Here is a 25941-nt window from a genome sequence, read left to right as displayed (position 1 = left end):
CTTTTCTGTCCTGCTCCTCCTTTGTTCAGCGAAGCGCCTGAACAAAAGACCCTGGGCTCATCCACACTTCCCTTTTGCTAGGCAGGGGGGCACTTTAAAGCACTGTGTCAGGTGCCTCCCCTTTTTGCCCCAGTGCTTTCTCTGAGAAAACCTGCTCTTTAATGCTGAATTGGAACAAATGGCAATTCAGGTTCTCCATAGGCTGCCATTTGCTCCATTTTGGCAGTAAAGAGTGGGTTTTCACAGGGAAAGCACTGGGGCAAAACCAAACAAAACACAGAAACATGGTGCTTTAAAGTCTATAAACACAGCACAAAAGGAAGTCTGGATGAGCCCCGTGTTAGAATGCAAGTCCCCAAAATTATGTTGATGGTTGTAGACAAACACGGATGGACAGAAATATAGAATTCAAGGCAACTAGCCAGGATCAGGGACTTGCCAAGTATAGTGAATTATGTTTAAGGAACAATGTTTACAGTTATGAATGTGACATCAGCTTTTGAAAATATGAACACCTGGAGAGGTATATGGTATGGGTGTTCTGCACATATTTGCAAAAACACCGATATGCTGCCTTTGGGAACACAGCTCTCCCAAGGCAGTCTACAATATTACATTGCTGTTTGTCCAGGAATCTACTCCTTGGTCAGGGAGAACAACTGGCAACACTCCTGTGACCCAGTGAGAAGAATGTCTCATTGAAACTATGATCAAGCATGGTTTCTTGGTCCTGGAAGACTCTACTGCATGCCAAGGCCAGGCTCTGTGAGTTAGCAGTGCATTGGTCTTGGCAATTAGGCAGGAAATTAAAAGTATTTGGGCTCCAATTGGAAAATGTGAGTGGAAAGAGATCTGCTAGAGCATGTACACATGTGCGCTGAGGTTCTTTGAGAAACTGCTTTGAAGGCTATTGGGCTGTACTGGTTATATGGCCCTTAGGATGAAGTGTAGAGATTTTTATACATAGAACAAACCAGAGATGCTACCAAGCAGGAGTCTTTAGATTCTGCCTTATAGAGGCCTTAGATTGATTCATTCTGAACCATTTTCAGAAGCTGCCTTTTGGAAATGGTTCTCACTCCCAAAGTGCCTCCTCACCAGTGCTGCTTTGTGAATTATTCCCCCTCCAAATGGCACCCCTCAGCTATTCCTGCTGACATCAGTAGAAGAGGCACATAGAGACAGAGCTTTTTATTTCCTGGCACTAGGATAGCTGGTTCCAAACAACCCTCCTGCATTTCTAATTCATTTCACATAGGGATGTGCTCTTAAGGTTCATTTCAGTTCTCAGTTCTCCGCAGAGACAACTATTCAGTGTGGGCTTTAGTGTTTGATGCCAGGCTGTGTTTCTCAAAAACTGGTAAGACTGTGGCACTTCTTGTTCAGATTATGCCTTACTCCATTCACTGAGGAATGAACAGAGAATCCCCCTTCTTTCCCAACATTTATATGCACACACAACAGTATTAGGGGTGCACCATTAGTCATCACCTACCAAAACACGGGTGGCGCTGTGGGTTAAACCACAGAGCCTAGGCTTGCCGATCAGAAGGTTGGCGGTTCAAATCCCCGTGACGGGGTGAGCTCCTGTTGCTCGGTCCCTGCTCCTGCCAACCTAGCAGTTCGAAAGCACATCAAAGTGCAAGTAGATAAATAGGTACCACTCTGGCAGGAAGGTAAACGGTGTTTCCGTGTGCTGCTCTGGTTTGCCAGAAGCGGCTTAGTCATGCTGGCCACATGACCCGGAAGCTGTACGCCAGCTCCCTCGGCGAATAAAGCAAGATGAGTGCCGCAACCCCAGAGTCGGTCACGACTGGACCTAACAGTCATGGGTCACTTTACCTTTACCAAAATGATCTAAAAAGCTTCCATACAGTTTACTGCAGATGTGTAAAAGGTTATTTTTATTTACCAGGTTTTCCACATCATGGGCAAATGCACATTAAACGAAGAAAAACTATAGGCTGGCATTTTTATGATAACATCAACTGGAGGGTGCAAGAAATATGTGTGTGTGAGCAGAAGCAATTCCACAATAGACTCTCATCTGGAAGCACCTCTGAAAAAAATATAATTGTAACGCAGTGCAAGGGGGCAGTCCTTTAAAAAAAAAAAGGTGTGGTCTGAGATGGTGCTGGGGCAGATTACTGTTACTGGTGTTATTGGTCACTCTGTCCAAGGCACCCGAGACACTCATGGAACCACGTGATGGTAGAAGTAACAGTGCATGTGATATCTGGGGGAAGAGTCGAGTGTGTCTAGAGCTGGGACGATGTAATATCCCCATAAAAGCAGCACAGCCTCAAAGGAAAATGCCTTGACTTTGTAGGGAGAGGGGAGGAAGAGAACTTGTGTTATCATGACTTATCAAGGACAGGTAGCAAAAGGGGAGCAGGGCAATATCTGGTAAATAAAGACAACTAGAGCGTATGGTTCCTTGTTTCCATGGTGCACTTCTATGGTTGCAGCACCAGCACCAATCACCCACCTGGAATACAGCCACTTCTATCCAAGCCAGAACAGCAGCCGGGGAGATGCCGTGCGTTCTTCCTTCAGAACAGTTATTTAGGGTGTTTCCAGACAACCTGTTTATTGAGCATTCATCCTGATTTGTCTGCAGGGGTGTGAGTTGACTGGCAGGGAGGCTAGATTTGTTTGCAGGGAGGCTAGACAATGTTGAGAGCCAACCCACACTTTCCCCTCTGCATTTCCCTGTGACCTTCCATATTGCTAAAAGTCTGGTGTTTGGGGGAAATGAGTGATCAAAGCAGCTTTCCTTGCACAGCCTGAATTGTGATTGAATTCCCACCTGAAAATGGCAAGTCTGGAAGTGCCCTTAGTTGCACAGAGCCTTCAATATCCACTTAGAATACAGGGCAAGAGAGTGGCGTGGGGTTGGGGGTTGGGGGCAGTTTGTGCAGTGTGTCACAGGATCCTCTAACACCAGTAATAGTTCTTTGTCTCCTGATTTTTAAAAAATAAAAAACAAGCATTTCTGTAATTGTGCGTCATTTCTCCTATGCTGCTCTAGAACTCTGCCTTGCTGGCACGACCGTCTCTTACAGGAGCCGATCTCAGAGTGCACGTACCTCCTGCAGAACACGAGGGGTGGAGGTTAATGGGAGAACGTGGTACACTTTGTGCACCGCTCTTGGAAAGCATGATGGGACTTGGCACCGGGAGAGCCAGATTTCTATTAAGGAGGAGAGCAGCAGCTGAAATCTGAGCATGCTAAGTGTTTCCTGACACTTACCACACTGGCAGCGTGGCTCTTCTCCTGGGAATCAATGCTTTCGAATTACTGCACTACTTCAGCTTGCACAGTCTGCTATGATATCAAGCTAAGAGCAGCTCCCTGCTTCTGGGGTTTGCAGAAATCCAGGCCATAAGAGCAGGGCTATGAGAAGGGAACAAACTAAATCCCACCACCACCAATTTGGGGAAGGGTGGTAGCTCAGGCCTTGAGCACCTCCTTTGCATTCAGCTGGACCAAAGTTTAATCCCTAATAACTCCAGGTAGGGCTGGGAACGTCTCCCACTCAAAACACTACCAATCAGTGTTAACAATACCAAGCTAGATGGACCAATTGTCTGACTCATTACAGAATGGATTCCAGGCAGGCAAGACTCTGACAGGCAATTCTAGACAATGGGCATTTGGTAGCCAGGCTACCAAAGAAGGCTGGGGCAACTGGTGGTGGAGGAAGCTGCTTGGGCGCTTGGGGTGGGGCAAGCTGCCCTTAGGGGTGGGGCAGAGTGCAGGGCCTTCAGAGTCTGCCTGCCCCCTCGCACTCAGCTGCCGGACAGCTGTGGGGGAGGAGGCAGTGGGCAAACCGTTTGGGCAGCACGAAGCCCAGGAGAGCCGAGTGGCTTGGGCATGCTGCAGGCTGCACGGTGAGTGCCACCCAGCATTTTGTCACCCCCCTCAGTGGTGACACCCGGGGCGGCCCGAACCCACTGCACCCCCTTCCTCCACCCCAGGGGGCAACACAGGCCATTGTTCTCATGAGCTGTGTATTTGTCTGGGCACTGCTGGAGGCAGGAAACTGAAATGGAATGAAATACAGCTCTGGCTTGAAACCACCAAGCTGTGCAGAGTGGCTAGTCAAATAGTGCACACCTCCAGAGAGATTCTCTGTGCCATATCCTCAGTTTGCCAGTATTGGCTTCAATGCTGTGGGCATGTGAAGAGGCACCTGGCCTGGTTCTTCCAAAACAAAAGCAGAAAAGCCTGTCCCAAACAATAGCTAGCACCTCTCTGTCTGTCTCTCTGATCCACTCCACGCTCTTGAGCAGGTATAGAAGCTTAGCATACAACTCTCAGAACAGAAACACAGCTGGACAAAGCTGAATGATTGATCTGCATTTTTTATCCTGCCCATTTTTATCCAAGGAGCAGAACATTCCTTCTCTCACCCAAATCATCCTCACAACAACCCCATGAGGTGGGTTAGGCTGAGAGATATTCACTTGCCCAAGGTGTGAGCTTCATGGCTGAGTAGTGATTTAGAGTCCGAGACTCTAAAAAACCACCATACCATGCCCTGTTTCAAGCAAAGTTGCCATTGCTGCAGAGATTGAATTTACAAGCTTATGTCTGGGCAACGGGAAGTGGCATACATTGCAGTGCACTGATCTCTTGTCCACTCCCAAATGGAGACTCTTCTAATTTTCACTTCCAGCTGGAGCCATAAAACCCTTAATGTACTTTCCCCATTAAACCTCTTTCATTTGGTGCTCCTGCTGAAAAAAAATATTGTTTTCTATCTGCTGCAGTGTTTGTTTTGAGAACCTGACTACTAATAAATCCTTTACTAATGAACCTTGTTCTCTTGGTGTCCGTATGGAAAGGATTGCTTGGCTCCTCTCTTACATCCCTGTGTACATTTGTAACTGGATTTTGCAGGGTGAGAAAGGCTGGCCTTCAGCCCTGCTAGATGTTGCTGGACTCCAGCTCCAGTCAGCCCAAGTCACCATGGCCAATAGTCAGGGATGATCAGAGCTGAAGTCCAACAACACCTAGAGGGCCAAGGATCAGTCATCACTGCTACTTTATACAGTGGTACCTCGGGTTACAAGTGCTTCAGGTTACAGACTCCACTAACCCAGAAATAGTACCTTGGGTTAAGAACTTTGCTTCAGGATGAGAACAGAAATCGTGCTCCAGTGGCATGGCGGCAGCGGGAGGGAGGCCCCATTAGCTAAAGTGGTACCTCAGGTTAAAACCAGTTTCAGGTTAAGAACAGACCTCCTGAATGAATTAAATTCTTAACCAGAGGTACCACTGTAGTGTGATCTGCTCTACAGAACCAAACTAGTAGCAAATGCTCCCATGACCCTGACACAGTGACCTTAGTACCGTTTGTTATCAAGCTTTATATTTGTCTCATGATGTCATTAGCATTACACCTCCCATTTCAGAAGAGTGGCACTAAGCTTTGGGGGGTGGTCCTCATTCCCTAGTACCCCACTTGTTATTCCTAAAATTTGGAGTACAGTGGTACCTCGGGTTACATACGCTTCGTGTTACAGACTTCGCTAATCCAGAAATAGTACCTCAGGTTAAGAACTTTGCTTCAGGTTGAATCGCACGGCAGCAGTGGGAGGCCCCATTAGCTAAAGTGGTGTCTCAGGTTAAGAACTGTTTCAGGTTAAGAACGGACCTCCAGAACGAATTAAGTACGTAACCAGAGGTACCACTGTATTTAGTTAGAGTCATGTGCTTCTCGTGGTCACTGAGATGATCTGGGGGAGGTGATCAAATATCTTCAGAAATGTCCCCACAGCCTTTGTCTTAGTCTTTATTTGGCTTGTAACTGGAAGATACAAAATTTGTAAATAGACCCTCAGATCAATACTGTTTTTGGCATTTGGCTAGGCTCACTTATATAAGTCATACCAGCAGAGAACTAAGTCCCCATGTGCACATCTCACCCTTCCAGCTCTTCCATGGACCCATTCCTGAAGCTGCCCCTTGGCACTATCCAGAAAAACAAACCCTCTTTCTGTTTTGTGTGCAGCCTTGCCTTGAGTTACACTGGGATGCACAGGAAGCATTTGTATTATAATAAAAGCCCTTTCTGTGCCAGAGTCCCAAATCTGATTGTTGCTTAAAACCAGCAGAAGGCTTGGGTAATTTCCTCTCTCCATTTACTTCAAAGTAAGCTTAATAGCCCCCGGAAAAGCTCGTTCTTCAAGCTCGTTCTTCATGTTTCCCAGCTAAATGCCGGGGCAGGCTATAGCCCAGGGCCCTGAGGTAGAAAACAGCCGTGAAGGTAGGAGAGGGGATTGTGTTTGACAGAACTAGTCACACTGGACACACATACAGACACTTCTGGTAAACGTGGCAGCAGGGTAAGAGATGGAGTCACACAAGAAGATCATATTTCAGCTGAAAACAACACAGAGGAAATTTGTCAGTGTGCTTTCTGGCAAAACACAAACCAGCTCTGCAAAGCACTTATCAAGACAGCCATTGGAAGCCACCAGTGCCCTGGGTGAACCTAACCTTGCTTTGTCGTTCTAAGCCTGGGGTCAGGGGTTCAACTTGTCAGCAACACTTCTCCCATCTTATCTGTTTGCACACAAGCCTCTTCTGTCTGGAATCTGGGCAAGGGGGTGTCAACCAAACAGGCTTTCTCCTGTGTTTTCCAGTGGCATCTGGTTAGAGTCAGTCTTAAACAGTTTGACAGAAATGAACATTACCCAAGATGCTTCCACTTTTTGAAATACAAGGAAGCCCACAAAGTTGAAGGGTAGGGGGCAATTATTCATCAGCATATTAATAGGTAATCTATCTTTTTAAATATAAAAAATACACAGGTATATACTGTAAAGTCTGGCTAGTACTCAGGCTAATTTATGTTGGTTGGTTTCAACAACCACACTTTAAAAAAAAGTCTCTCTGACCATTCCAAAGAAAGAAAAGAATTTTTTTATATATATATAAAAATTTTATTAAGGTTTTTACATTACAAAAAATAAAAAAATGCAAAATACAAAATAAAAATTGTTAAAAACAATCAATCTTTCCATCACATTATTTTTCATTTACTTGTTTCTCGGACCTCCTCATACCTCCCTTTTTTGTATTCCAAATCAAATTATTAATTCAACAATTTCTTTCCCTCTTTACGCTACCCAAATCTTATTTTTAAATTATTACAATCTTAATTTTTTACTTGTATAAACCCATTTTTTCATACTCTTTTAACCCATTACAGCTAGAAACCACTTAGTTCCAATCCAACATTATTCTAAAATTCATTAATTTTGCAATGTTTCTGTAAATAGTCTTTAAATTTCTTCCAGTTTTCTTCCACTGACTCTTCTCCCTGATCTCGGATCCTGCCGGTCATTTCCGAGAAAAGAATTATTTTCTAAGTGTATGTAACCCGAGATGCCACTGTACACATAATGCCAATTGGTTTTCACAACCACAATGTTACTGAAAAACAGGGTGTTTCCCTTGTTGTTTTACAGAAACAGAGGAATTACTGTACTTTTCCGTGTATAAGACTAGAGGTTTTTGTACTAAGAAATGTTAAAAAGGGGGGTAGTCTTATACACGGGAGCGTGTTATACACGGAAAAATACGGTACTTCTCTTCCTCACAATCTGCTATGGCATAGCTGGCTCTGTTGATCCATTAGCAAAGGATCTGAGAGGCTTGAGGTCTTAGGGCCCATGCGGATGTGACCTTAACAGTCTGACTGCCACCTGGGTATCTAAATATCAGCCACAATAAGGAGAATTGGGATTGGGGCTGTGGGTGCAGAGGAGTCTCCCTCTTTGCCTGCTGCAGCCTCAATGAAACGCTTCCTCAGAGTTGCTATGAAACTCCCAATCCAGCCCCAATCCTGATATATTCAAGGAGGCAGGGGAGAATAAATATGTTAGGCTTGCCATATGTCAAAAAAGCTCAACAGCTTTTGTGTCTTGAATTTCACTGCTAGAAATATGACAAATGTAAATTTTAAAATGAGATGCACCAAGGCTCTCAGAGTCTCCAAGCAGTAAGTGACTTGATTCACTGAAAAGCTTGAAAATGACAAAGAAAGCAAGCATTGAAGATGCATTAGCTTAAGTTACTTATTTTTCAACACCTTTCATTTGACTCATAACACGGGCAGTTAAAGTATGACAAAGAGATGCTTTTTTCAGAACCCTGTAGCTGAATGTTTAGGGAGGACCGAGGTGATGCTCATCTCTCTTTGCAGAGAGAGAAGTCATTCTACATCAATTAATGGGCACGGAGTACAGCAAGGGTGTGAGCCTGTGTAGGCAGCATGGGTCAGTAAATAAATTGAGGTGTGTGAGAGGTTTCTGGTAGGTGAGCTCTTGAGGCTGTGTGTAAAACAATGTGGGAGGGGCTTCTTTACCTGCTCACACCCTTCCATCAGCCTTTTGTTTTCACCATCAAAATGATCAGGCAAAGAATGAGAAAAGCACGGATTTGCTTGCTCCTTGTTTCTTTCCAACCTTCCCCACACTTTTGTTGAAAAAGAATAAAAGAGATTTCGAAGATTCAAATCTGGGCTGTTGTTTACTTGGCTTCGAATCTGGCTTTGACAGAATCATTTGGGATTTATCGCTATTTGTCGGACAAAGGAGAAACTTCATATATGCCAGCTGAGCTCCTAAAGAAAATAATAACAGAAGAACAGACCTGCTATTAAGGTGGCCAACCAGATGCATTTGAGCAGGGCATAAGGCAATAGTTGCTGTTGCCCAGTTATTTCTATAGTTACAGCTGTCAGCAAAGGACCAGAGTGCCATGAAGCATCCACACAGCCTTTATTTATTACATTTATATCACACCTATCCATCCAAGGTGGCAAACATGATTTCCCACAATTTCCTGGCAATTGTTCTATACCCCAACGCCCACAAACTCTTGTGGGAGTTGCTCCAATCCCCTGGTCATTTTGCTTGGTCTTTCCTGTACCCTTTCCAGCTCTTCAGCACGCGGGCATAGCGTAGTCAGGATTTAGGTGGGAAGGGGCAGGATTTACATTGGGGTGGGGTGGGGTGGGCAGAATCAACCTATCTGCGACGAGTTTGGTGAGTTAGTTAAGTATTTTTACTTATTTACTTGATTTAGGGGGGCAGTTGCTTGGCTACTACACCCGTGCACGTGGCGTGAGGGTGAAATGGGGTCACCAAATAGGCGCACGATATTCCAAGTGCGACGGCACCAGAGATTTTTATGATGATTATTAAGCGCACTGCGATACCGCTAACACAGTCCTTGAACCGAAGGGCGAGATCCAAATCCGGCGAGATTGCGCGGTTTATGGGAGCAATCGGTGACAGGCTGCGACGGACAGCCGTCGGCTGTGGGGTAATTCTTGGCCGCGCGCAGCCGAACCGCTCGCTTGGGGTCTATTCTCTCATCTGCCCCCGGGGACGGCGCGGTCCCCGCTGCAATTGAGCCTCCTCCGGTGCCGCCGGGCAGGTGAGGGGGGCGTGGTCCCTCCGGCGGCACCTGAGCGGGCGTGGCCCTCGGCGGACTTTGGCTGCCGCCTGCCCGCCGGCGCCGCGCCAGTGCGGGCATGGGCCACGCTCGCTGCGGGCACTGCGCGGTCTTCCTCGTGGCCGCGCTGGTGCTGGACGGGGCCGGCTTGGCGCTGGTGCTGGCGGGCGCCGTGGGGCGGCCGATGGTGGACGGGATCCCCTTGGAGGATTTCCTGGTGTTGACTGGGTCGCTGCTGCTCGCCCTGTCGCTGCTCTGCTGGCTCTTTTGGTATTCGGGGAACCTGCGCGGGGTGCCCGCCGAAGAGCTCCAGATCGGGGTGCGCCCCGCCGCCGATGCCGCCGCCGCCGCAGGCACGACCCAGCCCCGTCGCCGGCAGAGCCTCCTGCGCCTGGCCGCCAAGCTCTCCGAGCGCCTCTCGCAGCGCCGCCGGCCGGCGCCTGCGCCCTGCGCGCCTCTTGGCTCCGGCCTTCCCTCGAAGGCCACGCGAGGCGCGGCGGCTCGAGCCGCCGTGCCCCTGGAGCTCAGCTGCCTCCGCCCGGCTGCGCCGCTCGAGCAGGGGCCCGCGAGGACGCAGGAGCGGCTCGTGTGAAGCGCTGCCTCCCGGGGAACCTCCCCTTCCTTCGCCCGTCCTCGCGGCCATGGACCTTTCTTTAACCCGCGCCAAAGGAAGGATGGAAAAAAAGGCACGTGGGCGGAAATCCCCTGGGATAGACAGGTCTCTCCCTCCGCACTTCGCGGTGTAACTGCCTCGCTCCGCTTTTTATATATATGGAATTAAATGATATGCGACTTATAGGACGTGGGGCGCACAGCTGCCGGACACGCTGAGCCCCAGCACCTCTCTTCCCAATAGTAATGACTGTGGTGCCAAATCGTGGGCCCGTTCTTTCATTGCTCAAGCAGTTTCGTACTTCTTAAGCTTAGGAAGACCTTAAGCTGAGCTCAAGCAGCGACCCTCTTGTAGCCCAGAAACAAAGCAATAAATGGCCCTGCTGAGCGTGTGTCGACTGCCTTTCCTTCCATGGTGAGTATTTGCAGTTTGCCCCTTAAACATTCTTGAGAGTATTAAGAAAAGGCATGACTTTGGGCAGGCTGGAGCCACATCATGCCCAGCGCGTTCAAGCCTAACACCAGCAAAGCCTTACTGATGGTCTTTGTAAGAGAAGAAAAGCCCAGCGGTGCCAGCTGAGGCTGATGAGAAACAGTAGGCAAAAACATCTGGACAGTACCAGTCGGAGGAGGCTGCTTTATGTTCAAAACATGAGTGAGGAAAGGCCTGCTGTGCTCATCTGTAGGTGATTCCTGGCTGGCTTTTAGCTGCTGTAGGCTGTAGCTGTCATGAAATCATAGAAGGGTCATCTAGTCCCTGCAATGTAGGAATCTCAACACATGGTCTCCCATCCAATTTGAAAACATACCAGACCCTGCTTAGCTTTGTAAGTGTGACAGCACTTCTCAACATGACTCCTGGAAGTCTTGTGGATGTATAGGATCTCATTTGCTTTGTACTTTGCAGTCCATTGTCTATTGTATTTATATCCCAAATTTCCTTCCTCTCCATCCCCTTCATTTTATACTCAATACAATCCTAAGAGGTAGGTTAGGGCTGAGGGATAGTGACTTGCCCAAGCTCTTCCAGGGAGTTTCATGGCTGAGCGGCGGCTTATATCTGGTTCCCCCCATTGGTAGTCCAGCACTCTTCATCATTGCACCACACTGGATCTCCCTTCTGAATAGGGAAAGGGCTCCCTTTCCTGTGTAGATCTCCACTCGTGTCCTTTATTACCACAAGCTGTGAAGCAGGTAGCAATAGGTGCTAATGTGTGCAAAACACATGGGACTGAAACACAAATGTCTATGACAGTAAGGTGCGTGGCTGGGAGATTGCAACACCAAAAAAAAGAAAGAAAGAAAGAAAGTCTGATCCCCTGCTATAGTAACTTTATGTTCCCTTTCCTGCTTTGTGCACCTCATTCCTGCTGAATGTTTCTGGACTTGTCTAGCACTCTACATGCCTATAAGTCCCAACTGGATGACACAGCTAATGCTTCTGCAAAGTAACTTAAACTCTCTTTCTGTGCATGAAAGATTCCATTGCCTCTGGGGAGAAAACCCTAAGCCCTTTTCTCTGTGTGTTGCAAATGGTTTGCTTCCCAAAGGCAGCGGTTTCCTGCTTCTGAACAACATGTTCTTGCCTTGCCTGTTCCCCAGCTGAGTGTTGATTGAGATGGCTGATGTCACACTTGAGTGTTTTGGCTCAAGCAACTGTCATGTTAATGACCCCTGGCCTTCTGGAAGTATATCCTGAGACTAAGAAGATGGCTGGTGTCCATGGTGTCAGATGCCTAATTTGAAGGTCTCAGAAACTATTCAGGCCATTTTTATGGAAAAGACAAGATTTAACCCTCAATTAGATTTAACCCTCAATTAGAAAAAAATCTGTTTTACGAATAATTCTGGATTTTTTTAATTGCATGGAAACTTTCACACAGTATTTAGTTATTTAACCATGTTTAGAGCATAAACTTATTTTTGGGAAGCTGCTGAAATCTAAATGAGCTTGACTTTTTGACAGCACAGAATCTGCTCTGTAGTCTTTAGTGGACTTACAATGCTGTGCATTCAACTTGTATCCATCATGCAGTGGTACCTTGGGTTACATATGCTTCAGGTTACAGACTCTGCTAACCCAGAAATAGTAGTACCTCAGGTTAAGAACTTTGCTCCAGGATGAGAACAGAAACCGTGCTCCAGTGGTGCGGCAGCAGCAGGAGGTTCCATTAGCTAAAGTGGTGCCTCAGATTAAAAACAGTTTCAGGTTAAGAACAGACCTCTGGAACGAATTAAGTACTTAACCCAAGGTACCACTGTATTTCTCTTTCTTTTATGTTTTTCTTTTTTCCTTTCTTTTCTTTCTTTCTTTTAAAAAAAGGTCTGTGGTTATATGAGTCACTTCTATCACTTGTGATCTATAGATAGGCACCTGTTCTCAAGTACCACCCCAGAAGTAAAACACTGGACATGTTTTGCAAGGGAGTCACTGTGTTGTTATTGCCCTTTCTCAGCCTTGGATGAAATCCTGGTCTCCCTTCTTCCTTCCATTCCACTTCAGGTTTGAGTACCGTACATTAAAAGCATTCATTCTCCCCCCCCCCCCCAGTCTGAGCCACTGATTCCATTTCCCATGCTGTTTCAAGCGCTCTTTCAGTACAGTATAATTTCAGTTTGTTTGTGTGTTTTTTACCTGTGGCAAAGAAATCACTAAGCAATTGTCCTAGAAATGAGTGGTTTTTCATGACTTTTTCATGTTTTCTGTGTCTTATGTACATGAAATGCATTAGTATATAATCCCTCTTTAGCTCTCTATTCTGGACAAGGCAGAATTCATTGTGAAGCTTAGTCATTATACTCAGAAGAAAAACACATGAGAGCCTTCGTTGTAACCACCCCCTCTTTTCATTACTCACAGTCTCCTAGGATAGGTGTCCCCAAAGTTTCTGCTCCCATGCTCACTTGAGATGGCTGAAAACTACTGGGGCTCACCAGTCACAAAATGGCGGCCAATACAGGGGCAGTTTGGCATAATCGGGTGGCGGTTCATAATGTCTTCTTCTACTGCATCTAATCCACCTTTGGAAATGGCTAAATTCTTTGACACTATTTTTCTTGTGGCAGAAAGTTCCATAGCTCGCCTTTCCTCAAGCTAAGTGCAGTACAGATATTTGCTTTGGGGGTGCTATAACTTGGCCTACCCATTTTAGGAAGAATTTGCTGGTCCTTTTACATTTTCCCCTTCTCCCCACACATGCTTCTCAAATTATATTTACTCATCTTCTGTAATTTCTTCTCCTGTCCAACATTCAACCTGTTCCTCATTCCTCCCATCTTTCCCCCCTTCAAAAAAAACCCCACAAGTGCCAGTTTCTTTTTCCCCACTTCCCTGGATTATCCTCATGAAGAGAGTCGCTGGTACCAAATGACTATGATGCAGCTTAAATGTGAGGCAGACAAGTGAGAAATTGCTGGGCAGGCTGTGGCATTGAGGCCTTGAGAAACAGAGCTTGCTAGATCAGGCCAACGGCCCACATAGTCCAGCAACCTGTTGTGACAGCAGCCAACCAGATGCCTGTGGGACCTGAGTCCAAGAGCACCCACCCTTGATGTGGCTTCCAGCAACTAGTACTGGGAAGCATTACTGTCTCTGTCCATGGAGGCAGAGCATGGCCATCATGACCAATAGCTTTATTGTCCCTGAATTTGTCCAGCCCCCTTTTAAAGTCATCTAGGTTGATCGCCCAGGTGAATGGTCACCTAAAGTGACCAGCAATAGACAAGTCCGTCAATTTTGACTCTTATATGAGGGGTGGGGGCAGATGTTCCTCCCGCCCTCTTGCAGGAACAGTGTGCACTTGTCCTTCCTTTATGCGAATCCCAGAAGTGGCAACGGAGGAAGTGCATAAGTCATGCTTCCTCCACTGCTTTGATGAATGCCTCTGACACACGCCAAGTCAGCTTGTCTGCCTATATTCTGAGCCGCTTCAAAACCTGTTTTCTTCCAGCATTCTTTGACGTGTGGTGTATGGCTGGGGCTGGCCTGCACTTCAGTGTAGGATCATGTTTCTGATTCAGTTCACATGTCAGGAAACTGATGCAGAAACAAAAACATTTGCAATGCTATTCATACATTCCAATCTGCATATTACATTTTTAAGTGTTTACTATTTAAAACTCACTGGAGAAAATGACATAGTAAATAGCCTGTGTCACACAGCTTGTATATGTATGTGGAGATATTGTATATCTCCACATACTTTCACTGTTACGTTCCAGTGACAAATGCAAAGTTCTCCTGGTGTGTTTTCTTCTTCAAAAGAACACGTAGAACACTCAGATTCCTTCATTCCGGTATTCCTTTCCAATAATTATTTATCTTTTCATTGTTCCACGAAATGTGTTTCAGGTTTGCACTTGCTAGGCCTCAATGTCTACAAAAATTATGCTTGGTTCTCATACAGGTGCAGGTCTCTCATGGCATGACTTGTATAAAAGACAGACTTTGAACCACCTTCTTGGCTTGATATATTTGAGTGACTACAGCCTGATTGTGTATACCTTCGAAAAAGACAACTAACTCTTTGATCTTCCTTCATCCCACCTCATAGAAACACACAACAAGGTCCTCTTTGTATAATGTATCTTCAAAGCGATAGAGGAAATTGTACAGTTTCAAGAGACATCTATTGCAAATTTCAGTGCTGATTTCAACACTTGATATGGAATCATGCTGGTAAATGCTTTTTCATGCCCCTGCTTTGATGACGCCAGTCTGCTGCTGAGACTTTTGCTTCAATTGGGCCTGGATATAGTTGTCCCTTGGGTGCTCCATGCTGTGTTTGTCCATTTGCTTCACTACTCTATTGCAATTACATAATAGAATAAAAGCACTTAGACAGAGCACGACCGCTGTCCCTTGAGCAGCATGTAATGTTCTCCAAACTACCATTTTTTAAAAATCCTCCTGAAAAGCACAAAGCTCTTTGCTTCCGCTCCTGGGTCCCCAGAGGTTGTGTAGACTGTAACAAAATACTACATGCATCCAGAGTAGACACCACAGTGACACACCCCTATGTTAGAATTCAGGTTTCTGCTGAATTCATATAAAGTGTGTTGGAGGTGATTTAAAGAGCAGCATGCATGATATGGAGGAACCAAATCTACTCTCTGCCTGGACTTTCAGCCCCAAATTGCTTTGCTCCAGCTTTGTTCCTCCCAAGCGGGCTCAAAAAAATTGGGAAGAAACCCTTACAGCAAGAAAAACACCGGGGGGCAAAACAGATTTTTAGGGGGAGCATAGGCAACATATTTTTCCATGCTTGCTTAACATTTAAGTCTCTCCCCACGCATTTATGTCAGCTTGAAATGGCTCCACTTGGATGAGATCTACCCCTAAATGGGAAACTTTAATATTTCAACCATTGCCTTGGACATAGCTTTTTGGAGTTAAACTTGATGTTGAAACATTAGCCTAAGAAGCCCTGGTGCAATAGGGAATCACATGCCAATCTTTCTCCTGTGTTATCACAGTTCTCTGCAAATGATCCCAACCTCATCTTTGACACTCACTTTTAGTAGAGGGAGACTTTTCATCTTCATCACAGGCACAGCAGACTATCTATAATTTGAGGAACTTGGGCTCACCGTGGGCCCTCCACAACCAGAACGACGCAACGGGCCTTCCTTTAATCATTTTCTCCCTCCCCCTGCTCCCCCCCCCCGAAAAAAAATTAATCAAGACTGTTTGCTCTCCATCAATGCAGTATCAGGAAAGCTTTCTCAGCTCTGGTATAAAGTGCAGCACTGAGGTAACACCCTTTCACTGAAAGGAAGGTACATAGATACGGATAAGCTTTTTGCCAGGTTGGCTGTCTGGTGAATTAAACTACCTCTTTAATTAAACTGCTGCCTCCTTATTCCTTGAAGTTTAAGTTCCTCCTAGGATTCTCTGGCAGAGAGCTGAACTTGCTTTATGCTGTTTCTGGGCCGTTTTAACAACATTTGACAACAACAAGAAATCAAGCCTTGAGTGTCATCGGACCAAACCTGTGGAACACTCTGCTAATAGAGATTCAGCAGGTGCCTTCTGTGCCAACCTTTAAATGCCTTCTGAAAACTTTTCTATTCCTCCAGGTCTATGCAGGCAATGAAGAGTTCTTCTCCCACAGTGGTTTACTGTATTGATGCTTGTTTTGATTTTTTCTTTTAAAATTGTTTTCAATTTTCATGTGCTTTTATTGTACGTATTTTTTAAAAATCCTTTTAGAGTTGTAAACCCCTTTGTTATTTTTGCTGTATATAAGTACAGTGGTACCTCAGGTTAAGTACTTAATTCGTTCCGGAGGTCCATTCTTAACCTGAAACTGTTCTTAACGTGAAGCACCACTTTAGCTAATGGGGCCTCCTCCTGCTGCCACGCCGCCGGAGCACGATTTCTGTTCTCATCCTGAAGCAAAGTTCTTAACCTGAGGTACTATTTCTGGGTTAGCGGAGTCTGTAGCCTGAAGTGTATGTAAGCTGAAGCGTATGTAACCCGAGGTACCACTGTACTTTTATAAATAAATAAGCACACAACGCCAAGTCTTTGCATGGGCAGCCTGTGCCCCTCCATTCATTGAACTCTTACCATTCCCATAATGGCCATTGGCCGAGCTAGTTGGGGTGATGGGAGTTGAAATTCAACAACACCTGAAAGTCCACAGGTTCCCCAGTCCTGCTTTAAGGCATGCAGGGGGTGGAGATAGAAACCAAATCGTTGGTGTGTGCGCTTTTTACCTGTCCAAGGTAAGAGTCAACAATTGAAGGTGGTGTAAATATTTGGGGTTGTCTGTCTAGAAACTATTGCTCTCATACTTTCAACCTAGGGTGGGATAAATTTCTCTCGCTTGTACCTTTTGGATTCTATTACTCCCTTTGGGGATTAGGCAGCTTACACCAACTCCAGATGCACACAGCTCAAGGCAGGCAGAGAAGCAAGAAAAACAAACCAAGCCTTGGGGTCTTCTTCCTGAGACTGTTTACTGAAGCATCAGTGGTGGCAGCTGCTCTCCACCCTGCTCTGGACAAACAACACACACAACCTGTTCCATCTTCTTTTAAAATAATAATAATAATAATAATAATAATAATAATAATAATAATAATAGGCTGAATTCTCCCCTGCTAGACCCTGACCAAACTTGTGCTCAGCTTTCTTAGATTTCCTATGCATTCTTGAAATGGGCATGATGTCAGCCAGTGATGCTTTCTTCTTTCTCCTCCTAGGTCAGCATGGGTCTGCCGCCATCTATATGCCAATCCAGAGTGTGCTATATTGCCATTGATTGGTGGGACACCCTCCTGTGCCAGACCTGGTGGAAGAGCCTCGTTTTATGTACACCAGCCTTGGATGTGTGGGTTGTGTTGTTTTTTTCCCCAAAGACTACTGTGCCAAAGTATTGTACTGCCAGCTCTTTGAATGCTCTTTGCACAGCCCCCTGCAAAGACTTGAGAACTTACCTTCACAATGGAGTCAAGCTGCCCTTTGAACTGTGGAAGGGACTTTTGATACTGAATCTTTGTGGTGGATTTTCATAGGCACAGCCCAGGCTTGTACTGTGTTTTCTTCAGTACTCACTGATGGCTTCTCTGCCCTGTAAGGCTTACTTAGTAAAAAGAAATATGTTAAGACCATTGCTGATCCACAGTTAAGCTATGCAAACAAGCTGATGTTCCTTTTGGACCCTCTTCTCTAAGAAGCTTTAGGTATGGTTAATTTGTGCAAATGTGTACTTGTTTACAAGAAAAGTGAGGACTGCGGAGATTTTTTATAATAAATATTGATTTATTTAAAAAGAAAAGTGTACCATGGCTGATTTTTTGTATGGTCTATTTGGCTATCCTGACATGGGTTTGCATGCTGTGCTTTATGATTCAGAAGTGAAGTTGCAGAGCTCAGCCTGCCCTTCCTCCAAGAGCAGGTTTTCAGATTAGGCTCTTGGGTTTTCTTGTCTCCCTTTGTTCTCTATAACTCCACAGAAATTACTTGCATTATCCTTTATCTATTACAGTTTCAGTAGCTCTGCGCACATAGCACTTAGGACCTGTTTTCCACGCCCCCCTCCCCCATTCTGCTTCAATTTATACATAATGTGAATTATAGGACCACACTTGTGGCCCTGTGTTAAGGGTGAGTCACCTGAATCACATTCCACCATGATAACAATAAATGCAGAAAATGGATTGATTTGAGATTTGGCAGCATTTTGTTAATTGAACATCAGTTAAAATGGTTATTGATTTAAAAACCCTTTCTCATGTGTCATCTAGCATTATTAACAACCCACACGACATAGATATAATGAGAAGATCAAAGGCATTTCCTAGTTTCATAAGCCAAAATCAAAATCAACCAAATGATCCTCAAGTTTCCTTCCAACTCTACAATTCTATGATTCTTCCTAAAATTCATTGATTGTGTGAGCCCAAACCACCAGTCCTGACACTTGTTCAAAACTGAAATCCTGTGGTGGGAGATGAATATTTCCAGACATGTTGCCTGATGGTTCAACATTATTTGGGTTAGTATCAGGAACTGGCTACAGCCGACAAAGACATTATGGGCAGGATTCAGCCAAAGGTAAGCAATTTTAAGCCCCATTTACTTCAGTGGAGCTTATATATAATTTAAAGATCACCCATTAAAACCAAATGGGCATAAAAGTGCTTAAATTTTGGCTGCATCACTATGTCTGACTTGATCTATATTCACTGACTTGGTAAGGCTGTTTATATGTCACATGCAAGTACATAGCTGTCACGCCCAGGCCTGACCCAAAACATTTTGCTGCCTTCCCTCCTCTGCATAACACCCCCGACTGAAGTTGCATAGTACCCAAGCCTGGTTGAGCTATTTTGGCACTTGAGGCCAAACAAGCATCTCTTATCCCGCTCTGAGAATAAAAGCATGATCAGTGAATCGATAAAAATCAGAGGTTAGCAGAAGGTAGAATGGGATCAAATGTGAGCTCTCCGAATGATTTCCATAGTTCAGCAAGGATTCTGACTCCCAATTATTCCTCAATAGTATCAAAAAGGGTTTTATTCTCAAGCTGCTGAGATGAAGAAAGCTTGTTGCAGTGGGGAGAACTAGGAGTGGGTTTTTGTGTGACAAAACTGGAGCTGGGCTGCATTTATATCTTAAATTTAAAGAAAATAGCCTTTCACTAAAATCCTGGGAACTGTAGTTTGCTCCTCACAGAGCTGCAATTCCCAGAACCCTTCAGAAACTGCAGTCCACAGGGTTCTTTGGGAAAGTCAAGTGCTTTAAATATGTGGTGTGTATGCAGCCTTAGTTCTAGCCCTGAAAACAAATTCCTGGGGTGAGCAAGTGCTCAGAGGCACCCTATTCCTTCATACTAAAGCGTGTTTGCACCTGGCTGCGGTTGGTGGATTGCAGGTTATGCATAGAAATCACAGTCCCAAGGTTGGTTACAATAATTTAGAACACAACATTGAAAACAGTTTTAAACAAACTGCAATCCCAAAAAACAGGGTGGGTCCTAAAAATAGGCTGCCTCACTCTGCCTAATGGTAGAGCCGGCCCTGTTTCCATGTCAGTTTTGCACCTCGCTACCACTAGTGAGGCTGATGTGAGTCTTCCGCATGATTCACCACTCCTATCTGCTTCCACACATTAAGAAAACATCAGCCAGGCATTTCAGCGTCAAATGAGAGACTGTCACAGCATTCCAAAGGATCCTATGGGGTTCTATGAGTTCCAGCATAACTCAGGAATTCATGAGTAGGTGACATGTTTTCTCCAGATTCTTGATCCCTCATACCACCAGTGCCATAAATCCTTCTTCGGGATATGTTTCGGGGCATTTGTTTTGTTCTAGAAATCACAAGACTGATTGTTGTAATTTCTGTGGATGAGTACAAAGTGTAATCTCAGCTTGGCCTCAAAGCCAATTTTTTAGGCATAGTTCCTTAGCCTATGAAACAGGAATGATTCACTAAGCCATAGGGATGTTGAGAGGATGGGAGGAAGAAGGAATGAAAGAGTGTGGTAAATGCTTGTTGGTTTTAAAAAAACAAACCCTCTGTCCTCCTACAGACAAAAGAAGGTGTGCATGAAGTAAGGGAAAAAACAGTAAGAGCAGATGATTTATTAATCCAGAATTTATAGTCTGTCTGATGGTTTCCGATTTATATGCATTCTCAAGGCAGAGAAGAATGTTTTAAAAAAACAGAAAAATGCAGTTACAACAATTAATCTGGGATGGAAGACCTCAGGCCCAGGAGCTGAATGCAACCCTCCAGGACTTTCTCTCTCTCTCTCCCTCTCTCTCTCTCTCTCTGGCCGACAGGATTCTCACCAGGCCCCAAACCCCTCACCAGGCCAGGTCTGCATTCTCCTTGGGTGCTTTTACCTGGTTGAAATGTGTCCTGGGACTGTTGCCTGAATGCAGAGAGGCATCTGTAGATGCCTCCAACTTTTGCCTGACTAAATTGCAGCCTACAAAGGTGGAGTCACATCTGTCACTGCTTTTGCACATACAGTGGTACCTCGGGTTAAAGATGCTTCAGGTTACAGACGCTTCAGGTTGCAGACTCAGCTAACCCAGAAATAGTACCTCAGGTTAAGAATTTTGCTTCAGGATGAGAACAGAAATCGTGTGGCGGCAGCGGGAGGCCCCATTAGCTAAAGTGGTACATCAGGTTAAGAACAGACCTCCAGAACAAATTAAGTTCTTAACCCGAGGTACCACTGTACACCCCCCCCCCATGGCAAAGGGCTTGTGACACCCAGAAGATTGCTTATAAGGGAATGTGGCTCTAGAGCTGGAAAAAAACTTTCACAACTCTATAATAAATAATAATTCATAACTCAATAGCAAACATGCATCATCTGCTCTTAGCATGCTTAATGCTTGAAGATCAATCGTCTACTTATACAGGAAGGTCTCTCAAGAAAACAGACCAGATTCCCTCATCTTTCTTATGGTAAATAATTCAAATACAACCACTTGGGGGAGGAATACACCCTGTAGTAGCTACTGAGGATAATCTCAGAAGAGTGGAGTCCACAACACATCTTGTTACTGGACTTCGAAGGATGGAGAGGTATATATGGAGGAAGATTTCCCCTCATGAAGCCTGAACCCAGGCTCTAAAGTGAAGACCCAATGCTTTGGATTTAACCCAGAACTTACTCTGTAAAATATAAACTAAAAAATCCCAACAGCAACCAGAGACTGGCTGAGCAGCTCTGACATCTCTTCCTGGCCAGGAAACGTCCTATTCCATTTAAAGAAGTGCTTTTGTTTTTGTTTCAAAGTTCATTTCAGTTTTGTTTCTCTTTTTAGGAATTATAAAAAGCCTTCGTTTTTCTTTCATAGTTTATTACCCTTATTACTCTTTTAGAAACACTCTCCTGGCAAGGGAAGTGTTCGCAGTTTCCAAGTCCTGCATGCCTGTCAGGTTCTAGTTTTAGCTTGTCACAAAGGTTCATAAAACAACAACTACAGTAACAATAGTGATAACCCAATGCACTAATAGCACTTCAAAAAGATTTGTAAACAAGGGCATAAATCCCTGCCTTAAGAAGACAGATTGCATTTAGTGTGTGATGATCCACATTATTGAAAAACTTAAAGGGAAATGGGGATTAGGAAGCAAGTTCCTCATCTGAGGTATTTAAAGCTCCCTTTCATATGCACCTGGCATTGGGGTCACTTGCAAATGATGCTGCTATCCCACGTGACTATGGCATGTGCGTGAATAGCAGAAGGGCATGGGTGCAGCTGATTGTGTATGCCTTCCCTAAGGGCTGGTTCTTTCACCTGGCAGGATGATTATCTTGTTGCCAACTCTACTCATCAATCCTGCCTGGGTACTTGCCACATTCACACACACATACCACAGCATAGTACTGAGAATCAGTTCTCAGGAGTTTGGGTGTGAAGGAAGAGGAACAAGTGATGCCATCAGGGTCAGGGCAGCAGAATGAGAAGCAAGTTCACCAAACACAGCGGAGCTTGCCCACCACATTTTGAAGTGATGTGAAACCTGTTACCAACTGATGGGTCCCTTTAAGAGCATTCAGTCCAGAGTCTAAATCTGCCCCCCTCCTGAGAGAGACTCGAGGCACCAGGGTTGTCTGTTTCTTTACACCCCTATTTTCTCTAGCTTGCCATGAAAGCCTGTAAGGATTGCCTCCTACAGAGCTGGGATCCTCACTCTTCAAAACTATTGTGCCTGCTCTGTTTCTTCACATAATGTGTGTGTGCTCCAGAACAGGTTGTCTTGCCTGCCAGTCATCACAGTGACGGGAACTCTTTTTTGGCTGTAGGGCAGGTCAGAATGTGACTCCTGCAAGTGTGGTTTATAAATAGCCCTGGGAATGGTGCATCACTAGAATCGTAAACATTCAGTAAAAATTGTTAGTTTTCTGAGCTGGGGAGCTAACCTGGAGGCCTCTGCATGTCCTCAGCAAGCAGGGCAGTTACTGTGTAGCCTATCGATGGCCAAAAGGGGTTACCCTGGAAGACTGACAAATGGCAAAGCCAACTGGATTAGGGCTGGGCTTTTGCTGCTGAGGAATGTTAGTCACACTTGTTATCCAGAGAGGAGAGGAAAAGAGAACGATCTGGCGGGAGGTTCATCTGGCCATATGGCTGATACCGTTACGTTTGGCATGATTCATAGCTTGACGTCACAAGCAGATAAGGTTTTTATTACGCCTGACACTTAGCAGACGTGGAGCAAGTGAGGCAGCTTGCTAAACCAAAAGCAAACCACTGGGGTGTCTAAAAATAAACACCCACCATTTCAGCATCATGCTGCTTTCTCCAATGGAAAATGTTGAATTAAAAAATTAAGGGCTGCAAAAGTGAGAAGGGAAGAGATGGAAGGAATTTACAGAAGGACAGACAAAGAGGAGGCGGGCAGGAATAAGGATGGTTGTTGTTTTTCTGCTTTTATTAGCAGCACACTTTGACAGGCAAAGATTTCCCCAACAGCAGATGGAGATGCAGTGTTGAGAAATGCTTCACTTGTTGAATTTCTGCCTGATACACCAGCCCTGCCAGAAAAAAATGGGTGTACCCAAATGTATATTGCAAAATCTCTGAACAGAGACAGTGTCGCATCCATGTTCTGAACAGTAAGGGGTTTGATTTATCAGGCAGACATTTTAACTGGATGATTTGATTTTCTTGCAATTAGTCCTGTGACACTGGTGGACATGAAGAGTGACAAGCATTTGAACTCTTGAACAGCAGTGGGGGGGGGATTTGGGGGAAGGATTGTGTGGATCAGTGGTAGGTCTCAGGCTCCATCCAGATAAGGTTGGCGAAGACTTCTTTGCCTGAAACACTGGAGAACTGCTAAGTCACACGGTTCAATGGTCTGATTTTCCATAAGGCCATTTCCCATGCTCCTGTTATTAACCCACTTGTTTTTAAAAAGAGCATAGGTTTTGAAGACAAATGGCTGCACCCAGTTATATTATCATTTCACAACCACTATATGATTAAATATTGATTTTCAACAGTATGCCTTTAAATGGATGGAGCAAAACAGCTGACAGACATTACGGAACTGCAAACACAATGCAGTTCCTTGATTGTGTGTTATAGTTTTATGGTTACTCTACTGACCAGGTGGAAAAAAAACCCTGCCTGGGCTGCTCTTGTACCTTTAACAGCAGGTTGATCTGCAAAAACCAGCGAGGTGAAGCTTTCCATCATATAGAGATAAACATTATTAACCACCTTATGCCTGTGCCTCAACTCCCTCCCTGACCACCGCAAATATTTCAACTAAATGTAGTTCTGAACATAAAATAAGAAACACTAAGTGCTCATCCACATTTTTGCTTGTCCCACTGCTTTCTACCAGGAAAACCTACTGTTGGGTTTTCTCTGGATTGACATTGGCTGTGATTTAGTGCTGAAAAGCGGATTTTCCACACTGTGGCAGAGCAAGCCGATCGGGCACCTGGGGCAGCACAGATGCCCTGCACCCAGGGGTGGACCCATCCCTAGAAAGCATAGAACAAGCAGAAAACCACTCAGACAAGCAGAAGGGTAGGCGAGCACTTACTTATGTAAAGCAGAATCACAGCACACCAGCTGCAACAGTATTCACTATGAAGTCTGGTATATTATTTTAAAGAGTGTCGCCATACGTTGGCTGAAGAATCACAGAATGGCTAGATCTGTTAACATACATAATAAAACAAAACCAATCATTGTCAAAGTCGTCTCCCCACCCCTTTCCCTTTCAGCATTCAGTCTCCCCATTTACTTTTTGGCTAAAGCAATTTGCCAAAAGTTTGTGTACCAATTAGATAATGTTAATCCTGAACTAGTTTACTTATCAGCTGATGAGCTGACACCATTGAAAATATTACTAAGTCCTTGTAAGGAATACCAACATTTTGATTATCAAACAGGGATAACAAAACCAACTGAGGGGAGAACATGGAAGCTTACATCCTACTATTTTGCCAGTGCCTTCAAATACTTTTTGCCAAAATTGATTAATTTCAGACCAATTCTGCCACATGTGACAAAAGTGTTAAGTTGTGGGTGAACATATCAGATGACACAGCGATTCTTCAAACAGTTCTTGTTTATTCACAGGCCAGAACTGAGCTGAACTGAAGGGTTCAGCCAGCCTGCTTATATAGAGCTCCACTACAGCGCAACAGTAACCACTTTCTGTAACTATCCAATCACTGAACGTCACTTTCAATCCCCTATTTGCATATGTGGACCTGAGTGAAAACTATCTACAGTACCCCCCTGCTGGCCCAGGGTGAGAACTTCAGTACATAACAAAAAGGTTAGTACAGCCTCTCCAGCATTGTTTGCTCAGTATTTTGTTGGTGCTGCTCTATAAGACAGGTGTAAGGTTCTATCTATAACTCACTTTCAGAGTGTTTCCACAGAGGCCTGCAGAAACAGATTTCAGTGCCTTTTTACTCCACAGAGCATTCCACTATGCATCTGAAAGGGTTGTATTTAAATCTGTTAAGAAAAACTTTTTTTTAAAGAAAAAAAGAATCATTTTGAGTTGTGATATTAAATTTATAAATATCCTGTAGATTGAAGAAACTGGGGTTGATGTTTTTGAGACTTGAAGAATATTCTGTTAATGAATTTTCCATTTCAGTTAAGGGCATTATTGCTGAAACGTAAAATTTGATGCAGTTCAAACCATGGTGGGTTTGGTTTTTTTTACTCTTTTTTCAGTTTGAGGATGAGGTTAACCCACTGCATAGGTACCTCATCCTACAGAGGCATTTAAGACTCCCAGGGTTTACATTACAGAATTTTATCAGTTCCCCAGAACAAAGGATGGACAATTATAGGGGCTAATAGTGATTGTACAGTAGATTTTATTCTACTCTTGCCATACCTGCAGAGCATGTTTCAAGAAAGGGTTAGAGACCAAGCTGTTTTTTTTATATAGTATGGCTTAAAGAGACACATGTTCTCCATCAGTGCGTTCCATTTGTCCCTGCTGTTTGCCTGAATCCCTACAAATGAAGGCACATGCTGCATGATATTAAAAAAATGTCAGGTAAAAAAGGTAAAGGTACCCCTGCCCGTACGGGCCAGTCTTGCCAGACTCTAGGGTTGTGCGCTCATCTCACTCTATAGGCCGGGAGCTAGCGTTGTCCACAGACACTTCCGGGTCACGTGGCCAGCGTGACAAGCTGCATCTGGCGAGCCAGCGCAGCACACGGAACGCCGTTTACCTTCCCGCTGGTAAGTGGTCCCTATTTATCTACTTGCACCCGGAGGTGCTTTCGAACTGCTATGTCAAGGTGTCATTAAAAGTGAGGTATTCCTAGCCCTCTGTCTTCAGATAGTTTGATTTTTAAAAATATTGACCTTTTACCACCATGCATAAAT

The 25941-nt window shown here is 44.7% G+C and overlaps 1 protein-coding gene and 1 long non-coding RNA gene across 2 annotated transcripts; one reads left to right on the top strand and one right to left on the bottom strand.

Annotated features, from left to right (window-relative positions):
- Window positions 1-1849: 1849 nt before the first annotated feature.
- Window positions 1850-5489, bottom strand: LOC310838533. The gene is made up of 2 exons (XR_014561026.1): window positions 5283-5489; window positions 1850-5050 (listed from the first exon to the last, which is right to left on the bottom strand). It is a non-coding gene; the product is annotated as an uncharacterized lncRNA (long non-coding RNA).
- A 1909-nt stretch (window positions 5490-7398) lies between these two features.
- Window positions 7399-17871, top strand: LOC310838578 (transmembrane protein 238-like). Its single transcript, XM_083726079.1, has 2 exons — window positions 7399-10502; window positions 17297-17871. The coding sequence occupies exon 1, from the start codon at window positions 9555-9557 to the stop codon at window positions 10065-10067; it is 513 nt and encodes a 170-aa protein (XP_083582205.1). The 5' UTR covers window positions 7399-9554; the 3' UTR covers window positions 10068-10502; window positions 17297-17871.
- The last annotated feature ends 8070 nt before the right edge of the window (window positions 17872-25941 follow it).

The sequence above is a fragment of the Podarcis gaigeae genome, assembly GCF_964106915.1.
Source record: "Podarcis gaigeae genome assembly, chromosome: 2".
NCBI lineage: Eukaryota > Metazoa > Chordata > Lepidosauria > Squamata > Lacertidae > Podarcis > Podarcis gaigeae.
The sequence above is the reverse complement of the archived record's forward strand: the minus strand, read 5'-3'. Positions and strand labels throughout refer to the sequence as shown.